The following is a 13,297-nucleotide window of genomic DNA, read 5'->3' on the forward strand; positions in this document are numbered from 1 at the left end:
TGAGGAATGGTCAGTTAAAGACATAGGCAGGAATTGGATCTTTATCTGCAGCACCGATTCCAAACAATGCCTTTAACTGCCCGTATCTCCGATTTTGTAGCCCAAAGAACCACAATGTTGACCTGATGTGACCTCAAAGGTGAAATTCTTATTTTTAATTTTATATAAGCACAATGATACTAAGTACCAGATATATCTAAAGTGTTGCTCCCCTTCCAGCTTGAAAAAGAGACTCATTTTAAGGAAAACAAATTTGCATGTGACTGACTCATTTGCATATGATGTGATCATTTTATTGTTAAGCAGGTGAGATTTAATTTAAAAGAGAGAATGACATACATGACATTTTGTACCATATCAAAGGGATGTGTAAAAGATGATGACAGGGTCCCATGAAAGAAAAGATTACCATATATGCTGCATGCTCTGCCAACAAATACTGCAACCACCTGCATTAAATATAATTTGTCAAAAACAAGGAGCCCCACAAGTTCTAGTACCTAGGGACATTACAGAAACAAGTATCATAGAATAAATACCGGTACTCCAAAGGACTAGACACAAGCGTAATTCTATAGCATTACTGCAGAGGGGAATGTGGATAACTGTGATAACATCTTATTGCCAAGGCTTAGGCTTTCAGCTTGAATTGAAGCAATTGTATGTAGCGCAAACCATCCAGTTTCCACTTTGTAGCATTACATCCAGCTGCTAAACATATTTCAGTAAACTGGGTAGTTTGGTCCCATATAGGTTTAGAAGTCAAACTGTCTGATCAAGAAAGTAGAATGTGACATGAATAATAGTAATTATAAATTTGAAACTGTATTTAGACATTAATAATGATTTAATGTGAATACACTGCTAACATTTTCAGTTTACATCCTTAGTATGAAATGAGAATATAATACCTGGGAGAACGCAGCTGGTGGAGGAGGGGGTGGTGGCGGTCCAGCTGGTGGGGGAGCTGGAGGTGGTGGAGGGACTGGCATGGTTCAGGTTACTGCTTGTCACCCCTAGAAAATAACGTACCATCAGTTATTATTACAGTATGTATTTTTACTTTTATTATATCTTTTAAAAAAAAAAAAAACTGAGGACTGAACCTTCGCATCATAAAGTCGTAAAAATTTTGGAGCACTAAAATGTATTAAAGTTACAAGTGTAAAGTGCAATCAAGTAGATAATTGTGCCATTTTATATTGGATTCAATTTGTCAATTCTGTTTTTATTGAATAAAATAACCAGACACTTTACAAACAGACACAAAAGCATTTTCTAGCATATATAGTGTGTCCTTGCAGTGGTACACCAACTCAAACACACAAAACATCTTGTTCTGCTACAACTGGCTTAACATTTGTTGAGTCAGATACATCAGTACAACAGTGCATCATGTAGGCGGGCAATACGAATGCTGTATATCCAAAAAATAGACAAGACATAAATGTAATGAACATAATAAAAACATAATGAACATAATAAAAACATAATGAACATAATAAAAAAGATGGGGCATGGTAAGGAGGGCGGGGGTTCCTGGTGTTTCTGCAAGGCTACTAATATTTGCTGGTTCATTTGCTCGCCTCCTCGAGATGTATGTTAGCCGTGGTGTCCAAAGTTTATTGAAATGTTCGTGTGTGTTGGCTGACCAATTAGAAAGCTCTTCCATCCTACATATCTGGGTAACCTTTTCTATCCACGTATCCATTGGAGGTGTGTCTGTTCTCAGCCAAAATAGGGGTATGAGGGCCTTATATTGGATTCAATATGTGATTGCAGTGAATCCCAGTGGTGCACATGCACCTCAACCATCCTACTAAAGTGTTGCATGCATCTTTACCAGATGGATTGGGGGACCCTGGTTCTTCACATTGACCCGCATCCAAAAGCTGCATCTATCAGACATTCAAAGTATTTCTTATGGCTATAAATGTCTTGGTTGGAAATACTCCTTTAATGACTAATGAAACCAGTGGTGCTGTTCTTTGTAATACAGACAGTGACCACTGATGCTTAATGTAGTAGATGCTTTTTAATATTTCATCCATAATTTATCGGTGTCACCTTCCACCTGATGAATTGTGCACACCCATCTGCCACTTGAACGGTGTTACTTCCCGCTTCCAATGGACTGTGAAATGTATGCATTAGATAACCCTAGGCTCCTTGCAGCACGTCTGCTGTTTCAAAGGGCAAGTGACACAGTAAGAATACAAGGTAGAAATATAAGAAAGTGTTTACCACGTTGCTACTGGTCCCCAATTCAACAAACCAGGAAGAGGAACTTTCAATATTCAGTACAATTTACAAACTATAAAGGTCTACACTGCTGCTTTATGTATATGAATATTCAATGTGTCTCATCTAACAACACTGATGGTTCTGAATGTCCCAAATGACTCCAGCACTTAGAGGAATTATAGATGTCCAGTGCAGAGAATGGAGTCCATTATTGACATAGATATTTTTATCTTATCATATCAGCTTTTCAAAAGCCATAACTTTTTAAATTGCCTGTTTGCATACGTAGCTGTAAGAAAGTTCTTCAAATGACAAGGTATATTTTTTAATGGCACAATTAAAGTTTTGTGTGATGTATTAGATATAGGGGTTTTAGTAGATAGAAGCGCATACAACCGCACACATAACAAGAGCTATCTGTTGTACACAATCTTAAATAGATGGGTTTTCAGTTTACATGGATGGTAAGAGAGTGAAGCAGAAGGTCTTGCGAAGATCAGAGATTATGTGTGGGACGGCATTGGCTCATTAATTCACAATGGGCAACACACATTGTGGACAATGTTATCATGGTTAATATTTTTAACTCAAATCGGGGCAGTGGGTAACAAGGAAAAACAAGACTACAAAGAAGAAGATTTCAGTAGTCCAAGTGGGAGATTATGAAGGCTCAAAGTTGAGGAACGATCAGATGAGAGATGTTTTTGAGGTGGAGGCGGCAGGCTGTATTGAGGGTCTGGATGTGGGACTTAAAGGATAAGGCAAGGTCAAAGATTACTCCAAGGCAGAAGACTTTTGGGATCGGGGAAAGTTTGTAATCATGAATAGTAGTCTCTACTTCAAGGGGTTTCAAGTACTCCAAACCTTGTGCCTGGCGAGCTAGTCTCATTGTCCTGAAGAAGAGGTCTTCGCACTTCAAAACAAGTTTGATTAGAGACAACTACCCATTTTACTTTTGTTCGAATAAAAAGCAAAAAAATTGAGTTAACTTGTGTTACATGTTCCTGTGTGCACTTCCATCTAATGAAACCTCTAAACACCACATCGTACCTAATTTTCTCTAACAATATTACTCTTCCTGCTTCTATTTTGTTATTTTATAGTTTCTCAATATATTTTTTAAATACTTTTTTATACCCTGAGCTGCACATGTGAAGTATACTGCAATACTTAGTATTTGGCTTGACTTGAAAAATGAGTAAACTACTCTCATGGCAGACCCTAATAGACCCCAGTGGTCATGACATCACCTGCGTGCCCATCAACTGTAGGGAGCTCCCTCCCTCTGACTGACCATGACATGCGGTCATAGGAGGATTTACACATAAAGCTACATAAGCAATTAGTTGGTGACCATTTGGAGTGGAGCTATACATTAGGTTACCCCAATACATGACTTTGCTTACAAATTTCACCACTGTCCGCAGTCACTATTAACTGTGGTCTCTGAAAGGTTTATTATCTGGTATTACAGTTATCTCTAAAACAAGTCTTAATTGTGTAACAAAGTCAGCACCCGCTGTGTAAAGTCCAGGCTGAGCGCCGTCTGTGCTGAACTCCATAACAGGGCTGCCCAGGATGGGAAATTCTGATTTGCCCCAACTGTTGTAAAAATAATAAAGAAATTCTTGCGTCTCATCCAGAACAGCACCTCCCACCACCACCATACTCTGTTGGTATACAGAGGCATTCAGCCTAATACAAGCCATGGCTGTGGGCACGATGTCACCCCTGAACTTTTGTATACCAGTAGAGGCTCGCGATGATGGGAGGAGCAGTGCTTGAGTGGAGAAACAAGGACTATGTTAAATATAAACTTTATTATCTTTATTATTTAGGGCCATTAGAATTAAAACAGTTAAATTCAGTTATAAAACAGTTTATTCAATATAAGAATTATGTCACAAGTTCCCCAAAATGTAATTCCAAGCCTAATAATAATAATTCCTTTATTTATATAGCGCACACAGATTACGCAGAACTGCACAGAGCTTGCCAAATCAGTCCCTGTCCCCATGGGGCTCACAATCTAACCATCCTACCAGTATGTTTTGGAGTGTGGAAGGAAACCGGAGGACCCGGAGGAAACCCATGCAAACATTGAAAGAACATACAAACTCTTTGCAGAGGTTGACCTGGATGGGATTTGGCTTCTCTACAACACCTACCCCTCAGCCCTAATTATCACACAGACTTTGATAAAATCATGGAAATCTTCTTCACTTTTGACCACTGGGTGGATTAACATCCTGGCTAATAACTTTGAATAAAACAAAAATATCTCATCATAACTGCCTGTCATTGCTAGCACAAAAACATGTTAAATTGGCGGACTGCTATATATAGCATTGAGAAGATAATAAATGGGATACATAAAATATACAATTGTATTCAACTTCTATGCAACCTACAGATAACGGTAAAGTGTTACTTCTAAAATGAGCAATAACTATACAAATCGTCAAGTCATCATTTTAAAAGTAAGGGACGGGTTCACTAAACATGGATTTCCACAAAGACTTTAATTAATCGTTAAAACCTATGATCCCACATGTCGGCTGGAGGCGATGTTAGGGCATGTTTAATATTAATGATACTGCTGTTTGGAGTAATTATGATAAATTACATGTTGCATATAATTGCATTCACTAATGTATTGTGAAAACCATAAGGGAAAATGATTTATTATATATATATATTGTTGGTGCACCTTAAACATGGGCCGTACAACCCAATTCTGTCAGATATTTTATGTTACATCTAGTGCACAGTCCGAAAGCCCATTTCAGTGCCGAAATACATGTACAAGCAGTTTGCACAGCAAAGTCTGCCAGAAAATTGGTGCAGGCCCTTAGTAAATGAGCCCCTATATTGTTACCTACTTTAGAGAGGTATGAAATAAAAACACGCCACTATAGAGTTATCGTATAGATATTTTTTTCATGTACATGGAAATAATTTTTATATGTGAGCTATCTGTTGAATTTACAGATCAAGATCGTGCACATGAGGCCTTACACGGATAAGGATGAGTTCACAATAGCGTTCAGAAAGTTCTGTTCCCCTTACGTTAACAAATAGCGCCGCAGCCCCCGTCTTTTTTTCCGCTACAACGTAATTGTACAGGAAAACAACTAATGTACATCGAAGTCAATGATTCTTAGTTTCCATTACATTCAACTAAAATGAACAATCTAGTGCAGTGGTGGCGAACCTATGGCACAGGTGCCGGAGGTGGCACTCAAAGCCCTCTCTATGGGCACCCGCGCCACCACTCGAGTTCACCAGACAGGACTCAAGGCCTCTGGAAGGAAACTACAATGATAATCCAAACTTCTTCTTCTTCTTTCTACTGTATTGGTGTCCTCAGGTGCCTATACAATTTAAACCTGTGACAGAACAGGGAGTAATAAGTTACCGCTTAAATTGTCGCATTGGCACTTTGCAAAAAATACATGGATTTTGGTTGTAGTTTGGGCACTTGGTGTCTAAAAGGTTTGCCATCACTTGTCTAGTGGAAACCCCCAACGCAGGTGTGAACTGATCCTAACTGGTATAATTGGCCATCCATAATTTGGATGTTTTCTCTTAAACAGGGGCGACAATACAAACACTATTTTACATCCCAAAGTCAGAAATGCAAATCTATGCAATGTACTCCAGGGTTACAATGACACATGTCATTAGGCAGCAGCTGAATACACAGCGGAGCAGAATATCCACCTGTTATAGGCAGCTGCGGGAAGTATAACAAATCACTGCTCCCTATATAAATGGCATCTTATATTCATATAGTAGTAATGTAGATGTGGAACTATATGTGGACTTTGCACAGTTGTCCCAGCATTTGTTGACTGAATGTTATTTTGTATATGGGCTGGTGAAGCTTTTCTTCAGGCGTTCCACTATAGGAACAGCAGATGATATATAGGGGCACATTTACTAAGTTCCTTGCGCCAGTTTTCTGTCAGACTTCGTACATTCTTTTATGTGCAATCTGATTGCACAGGTATTTAAGAAGTGTTCGAGACACATATGTGGCATACGGGATCATTTTATGGCGCGGCTGCGCTATTCTTCACGCTATACAAATTTTGTGTTCCAGTGATCAGACGGACCGTGCGTCACAAAGTCTGACAGAATTGTGTGGCACGCACCATGTTAAAGGTGCACAAAAAAAGTGCGCCACAAATCATGAATCTGGTGCCCTCGCACACTCTACATAGTACAGATTGCACTGTTTTTATTAAATGTGCTCTATAGTATATTGCAAAGTGCACACATTCCCATATTGTAAAACCCTACGAGGCTCCAAAGTAATGTAATAACAAACTAGAACCCAAAGATTACACAAATTTGAGATTAAGATCATGTGATGTGTCCATGAATCTGCATCTTCTTGATGACATGTAGCTAAAACACATTGACAACGTTTGGTTGAACTTGATGGACAAGTGTCTTTTTTCAACCGTAGAAACTATGAAACTATGGGATGAATATTCAGATGTACTTTACACCAAGAGTAATAAAAAACAATGGCACTTGATACTGTATTTTAGTTATAGTAAAACTTATTGTGACAGTATCACAGTATCACCTTTGTTACCAGAATATGAATACAAGCTCAGTAAATATGTTAAGAACACCCAGGGCTGAAAGCAGCATAAACATAGTGTGAATAACATCCAGTAACAAAACAACTGACATACATTGTAATAATATCCCACCATACACCAGAACGTGTAGTAGTTTTCCATTATTACTATTCCATTTTTATTAGTATTTAATGAGGTATTATAAGTGGCTGTTTCCATGCTAATCTTATGGCTTTCTGCGAGGCCGGTGAACTGGAAAATCTTTCTAATGCTTTACACAGATATAAGAAGAGAAACGAGCCAGAAGCAGAGGAATTGCCATTCAACTTTTAAAAAGCCTTTTTCACATCTTGTTTTTAGGATACGTTCAGTGTACAGTACACCTCAGGTAAGCTCTGAGTCTATACACTGAGATACACTGAGCATATCCATCGGCATGCCTCCATCTGTCATCACATATGTGTGGATATGCTCAGTATACAGGCTAAGATTTATATGCTGAGCATATCCAAAAAGCTACATGTGAATGTAGTCTAACTTCGCATCCAGCAGGAAACACAGAATGGAAAAATGCCTCCTTCTACACTCAGCGGAGGCCATAATAGCCTATGGGAGGTGGATGCAACTGTTGTAAGGCCACGGTCATATGTTCCGCTAGCATTGCGTTCATAGTCAGTAATAAATGTGGAGCAAACTCCGACTAAAGCTACATTCACACTGGCGCATAGGGGACGTATATATGTCCGATCTACGTCTCCCATAGACAGCAATGGGCGCACGGCAGTGGTACGTGCAGCACTGTACTGCTCCGTACCCCGTGAAAAGATAGGACATGTTCTATCATTTCACAGAATACCGCGTCGTGCACCATATGTTCCTATGGAGAGGGGCGGGGGTGAGCAGCGCTCACCTCCTCCTCTCCCCGCGCACTGCCGTGTGCCCACTGTGCTACGGTACGGCGGGCAACGGCAGTGTAAATCTAGCCTAAGCAGTAACTAAGCAGTAACACTCAGTTTTTGGTGCACATTTTGATATGAAGTATCACACCATCATGATTAGAATTCGGCGATGTTTACCTGCTAAAATGCCCCTTTTACATCACTCATAAGTCACTATTATGCATTATGTATATTCCTACCCATATTTTGGCTCTTAAGCTGTAACTCCTCTCCTCCCTCCTATCTCATCCATTACTACACCTTGTCATTATCAAACTCTAGGCCATTTTTTTTTTTGACATTATCTATAATTTGTGGGTCAATATAATACCTTGTATAATCTGTATATATGTACATATGTAATAGTTCTACGTCATAAAAACTTAAGCACATCTTTCTTTGTTTTCAGATTCAGATCATGCTTGATAAAGGTTGAGATGACCGAAAAGTCATCATTTTTTGGTGATCTGTAGCACCTTTTGTATTCCACAAAATTGTCCTAGCTACGGTGAAGGTTTATATTAGCAAACTATGAACATTCAACAAACAAGCGAAAACGCTGGGTGCTTGCCTATTATTACTATTATGTATAGGGTCCTGTCCTCTCCACTGTGGTCAGTGTGTGAAATGTGTTCAGAGCATCCGTTCATGTGCTGGTGGCCTAATGGGTCCAATCAATTCAGCTCTTAGGTGCATTGTAAATCTCTATGTAAAGCCTTTATATAACTAGTTCCTGCACTGCTTAGATCTGTGTGTGACAAAAGTACCTTCTATTAGCTATTGCCATAGATCAGAACACAATAAAGAACATAATAAAGCCTTTTGACTTGATGACTTTTCCTTCTATACCGACAAACTAAAATTCCCTGCAGTGATGCTGAAGCATTTGTGATTTTAAAGAGCAAAGACTGCGGGCTCCATCCCACAGAGTGTATAATACTAATGTACTAATGCATGTGCTATGCTTTCTTATCTCATCATCAGGATACTCCAGCAATGGCTTTTCAGTCCTTCAGATAAGGTAGGTTTAAAGCTTTAGGATTGATTTTTCCTTTTTAACCTTAAAGAGGACCTGTCACCGCGGAAAACCCACAGAGCAAATGTGCCCCCTATAATCCTCCCCCCAGCCCCTTTCTCCCTAGCCGTTTTTTCTTTTAATTTATGTGCAGTAAATGGATTTAAAACGATCCGACCTCTAACCAAATAAAAGGTCAGATCGTGTATCTGGCGCGTCGGCGTTATTCAGCACGCGTCAGCGCGTGTCAGCACGCCCCCGCCAGCGGAAACATTGTAGAAGAAGCCGCTGTAAAGAAGCCCGGCTCGGCCACAGCTGCTGACAGTGCGGCGTGGCCGGCCGGCAATGTGAATAAGCCAGGTTGCGGCCAGGTTGTGCGATGCTGCCGGCTTCTCGTACAATGGGGGTCATTTACTAAGGGCCCGATTCGCGTTTTCCCGACGTGCTACCCGAATATTTCCGATTTGCGCCGATTTCCCCTGTATTGCCCCGGGATTTTGGCGCACGCGATCCGATTGTGGCGCATCGGCGCCGGCATGCACGCGACGGAAATCGGGGGGGCGTGGCCGAGCGAAAACCCGACGGATTTGGAAAAAACGCTGCATTTAAAAAAAGAAATGTGTCGCTTGGGACACGCTTACCTTCACTCAGCCCGAGCCGGTGAACTCCAGCGCGTTCAGATGCTTTTCAGCGCAGCGCCACCTGGTGGACGGCGGAGGAACTACCTTGATGAATCCCGGCTGGACCCGAAACCAGCGCAGAGAACGCGAAGAAGTAAATCTGCCCCAATGTGTCCGCTGGCGGGGGGCGTGCTGGGGGTGTGTCGGCACGCCCCCTAATGAATAACACCGACTCCCAGCGTGCCAGATACCCGATCCGACCTCTTATTTGGTAAGAGGTCGGATCGTTTTAAATCCATTTACTGCACATAAATTTAAAAAAAAAAAGCGGGTAGGGAGAAAGGGGCTGGGGGGAGGATTATGGGGGGCACATTTGCTCTGTGGGTTTTCCGCGGTGACAGGTCCTCTTTAATACACTCAATTGTGTTTTTAAATGATAAACATTAAAATTATGGCTAAACAGATCCATTGTGCTTGAAAGTAGAAGATTTCCAAATGATCCCCCCACCACACTGATTATTTTCATTGGTCAGTAATGGGACTTGCCTGAATTCTGATCCTACTCATAAAACACAGTTTCCCAAACCTATCAATTCAATGGATTATCTGCATAATATAGGACAGGTCCTTCAGAGTGCCTGCATCTCTCTTCACTTTGGGAAAAGGACCTTCTCCAGTGGACAACCTCCCTCCCAACCCATTAATCTACAAATAAAGAGTTTAGGACAACCCATTCAATGTGATCATATTTCCCCTACCACCAATTAGCAGGCACAGAATCCTTGTGTTATGTACCAAGGAATCCAAGGAAATATCATAGGTAAATAGTAAGAGTGTCAGGCACAAAGTATCTCAATGACCATACTATGTTAACTTGAAGAACAATAAAACACAGCACTGATAAAATCCTGCAGATTATATATACCATGCAGTAAAGGATATTTATTATAAATTGTGTAAAAAATATTGTTTCATTATTCCAATTGAAGGGGTTTTTCCAAAAAAGTTACTTATTCTCTGATAACATAACGTCGGGTGAATGTCGACAGCAGCAAGTGATTGGCTATTGCTGATGTTCAGGATGACTCTCAGATTAGGTAACTATCCTTACATGGACAGTTACAATACTAGGTAAACACCATAAGTGCACGCCCAGCGGAAGCTGGAGACGGATGCTGTACAGTTTCATCTGTCACCCATAGCCTCTAATGGCCTCCACTGAGTGTATATTGAGCTTTCCAGCAGGAAAAATGCAGTTTGCTGTGTTTTTTCAACCAGTGATTACTGCTGGATGGGACATGCACTGTGCAAAAGAATGGCAGTATAAGTCTATGAGCACATTTAGTGTATACAGTGGGAGCTTTCATGAGGTATACGCTGAACATATCCAAAAATCAGAATGTGAAAGTAGCCTAAACGTGCCTATTCGTCTTGTCCAAAGTCCTTTATGTCTGAGGGTGACCAAGAGTGACTCTTCTCTTTAACTAACTGTATATTTACTCGCACTTTGTAACCCTACCGTAGCCCAGGAATTTCCATTATTACATAAAATCAAAGTTTTCTCTGTGTTTTCTAAAAATATTCTCCAACTACATGGGAGAAACCTGTTCATTGAAGGCTGATACCTTATCTTCACAGTTTATTTTCTCTGTTTATGAAAATTGTAAAACTAGCAGACCAGGATGGGAAAAGGCTGAACCTAACAATTTCTGATTTTTATCTGATTTGTATGGCCAGCATGATGCCCCACCACAATAATGTTTAGGTTGATTAAACGTTTATTTTACCCTTTTGCCTCCATGTAGCCACAATTTCCCCTGGTCTGTAACACATGCTGAATGATATGCCCACAATAAATCAATAACATTTCATTCACAAGATGATCTGGTAGGAATTCAGGCAGAACTATAGGGTGACGTCACATCCTACTCATTCACCCTCCTGGACTGAAAGTAGATCAGAAACCATATCTTCAGCACATTGCCTACAAGTCCCATAATTCCATTTACACAGGACAAACCAAACACTGCAGCCTTATCTGGAGGAGAGGGATAAGGAGGAACGGAGATCAACATGGCGACTGACTAAACAAACAGGTGACATAAAAAGGTTATTGCACTGGTAAAAGTCGACATGCTCATAGATCCAGGCACTGTGACTGTTGTAATCTTCTTATACTTGTTATCCATGGCCTCCTTCCTTCTAAAATCAACTTTTAAAATTATGCTTATTAGCCTGAAAGGTTACCATAGCTCCTCCATGCTGCAGATTCACAGGTTGTTACACTGTGCTGGAGTACTTCCCAATTCCAGTGTGAGCTAAAACTTCCTCTTCTGCAGTGAAATTACAGCAGGCAGGGGGAAGTTCTGAGGAAGTAGCTGGGAGGGAGAGACAGTCTGTGATGCTAAAGTATGGAGGGGTTCAGGGAACCGCCCTCAGGCTTATTACCATCATTTTTAAAGTTAAAGAAAAAGAACCACTTTGTTTAACAAAAAACAAACTGCGCTCCTGGATGCCAATTATAAGTCTTTTCTAAGTGATCCTGGTGTGTCCCGATTAAAGAAGAACGCCGCCAGTTTTGGGATAAAGTGGAGCGCAGGTGAGTATTTTTAGTTTGCTTTTTGTTAAAATACGTGGTTATTTTCCTTTAATTTTTAAAAGAAAGGAGTCCATGGATGACAAACATAAGATGATTACCACAGTGCCTTGATCTATGAATAAGTGTCCTTGGTTCATCATGCTTCATTTTGATGGTAAAGTTCCTTTAATATGTTAAAGTGATCATGAGTTTAGGGTTGAATGATTGTTTAGGGTCTGATTGTTTCACAACACAACAATGGCGCTCGAGTTCACTGAAAGTGCATTGTCCATCTATAATGCTGTGTGCGGCGATTTACTAATGCACCTGAAATCATGAATGTGTCGCTTCCCCGCTCAGGTCCAACAGAGTTCACCATCTTTTTTGGGGTGCATCTTTAACATAGGGCGTGCGACACAATTTCAAAGTTAATTACGGCGCTCGGTTCGAATCAGTCGGACCGACTAACGGCATGTCTCCTAAGTTGTGTCACATGGAGGCCAGTGCAGGTGCGCCACAAAAGGGTTGCGTGCACCACAAGCGCAGGCACTTCTTTATTACCTGTCCAAGCTGCTTTAGCCATGAAGAACAGTTCAACTAATGAAGCCCTTAGTAAATGTGCCCCAATGTTTGGAAGGTGTATTCTCATTGGTTGGCAGTTTCCCATGGGACAGTGACTGGTAAAGAAACATGTTCAGGTGATCATGGCCTGTGTAAAAGGCTCATAAATGGGACCACCTTCACCGCCTCATTGCAGTCTTTTAGTAGGTGTCACTACGCTGATTCTCATGCAGTCCCAGATTGGATTACACACACTAGTACTGTCCAACAGAGAATTAAGTTCTGAAATAGCATTTTGGGTGCTGAAAAAAATTTCACTAATGGCTTGGAATAAGTGGAGGCTAGAGACAAAAATCAAACTGTGCCAGGATCAAAGTGAAACTACTGAAGTATAAAAATTGTGAACGTGAAAATGACCTCAGCCGGTGTTAACAAATTATGCCAATTTTATCAAGCTGTCTAAAAGTAAGGATGTTCTTATTTGCCCATGGCAACCAATTACAGCTCCCCTTTAAAATATTCATGAGCATGGATAAAAGGAAAGCTGTAATTGGTTGCCATGGGCAACTAAGAACATTCTTACTTTTAGGACAGCTTGATAAATCTGCCCCATTGCGTTTCAATTGCATTTGGTTGGATCGCAAATGTGTTTCCATTGAAACGAATGCGATCTGGAATGAACACCAAGTGTTTTTGGATGTAAATAATCCAAAATATCTGGTGCTCATTACCATTTGCATACATTT

General features: G+C 40.6%; 1 protein-coding gene and 1 long non-coding RNA gene across 3 annotated transcripts in view; one reads left to right on the forward strand and one right to left on the reverse strand.

Moving 5' to 3' along the window:
- Positions 1 to 13,297, reverse strand: part of WIPF3 (WAS/WASL interacting protein family member 3) — a 42,541-nt gene that overhangs the window by 27,467 nt on the left and 1,777 nt on the right. For both annotated transcript variants that reach the window (XM_072153698.1, XM_072153697.1), the window contains exon 2: positions 912 to 1,016. In XM_072153698.1, the coding sequence (XP_072009799.1) occupies positions 912 to 992 (81 nt within the window). In that variant the 5' untranslated portion in view covers positions 993 to 1,016. The remainder of the gene's footprint in view (positions 1 to 911; positions 1,017 to 13,297) is intronic.
- The window catches only part of LOC140133470 (uncharacterized), an 87,350-nt gene continuing 82,766 nt past the window's right edge, over positions 8,714 to 13,297 (forward strand). The window contains exon 1 of the long non-coding RNA XR_011855899.1: positions 8,714 to 8,798. This is a non-coding gene — a long non-coding RNA (uncharacterized lncRNA). The remainder of the gene's footprint in view (positions 8,799 to 13,297) is intronic.

This window comes from Engystomops pustulosus, chromosome 5 (genome assembly GCF_040894005.1).
Source record: "Engystomops pustulosus chromosome 5, aEngPut4.maternal, whole genome shotgun sequence".
Lineage (NCBI taxonomy): Eukaryota > Metazoa > Chordata > Amphibia > Anura > Leptodactylidae > Engystomops > Engystomops pustulosus.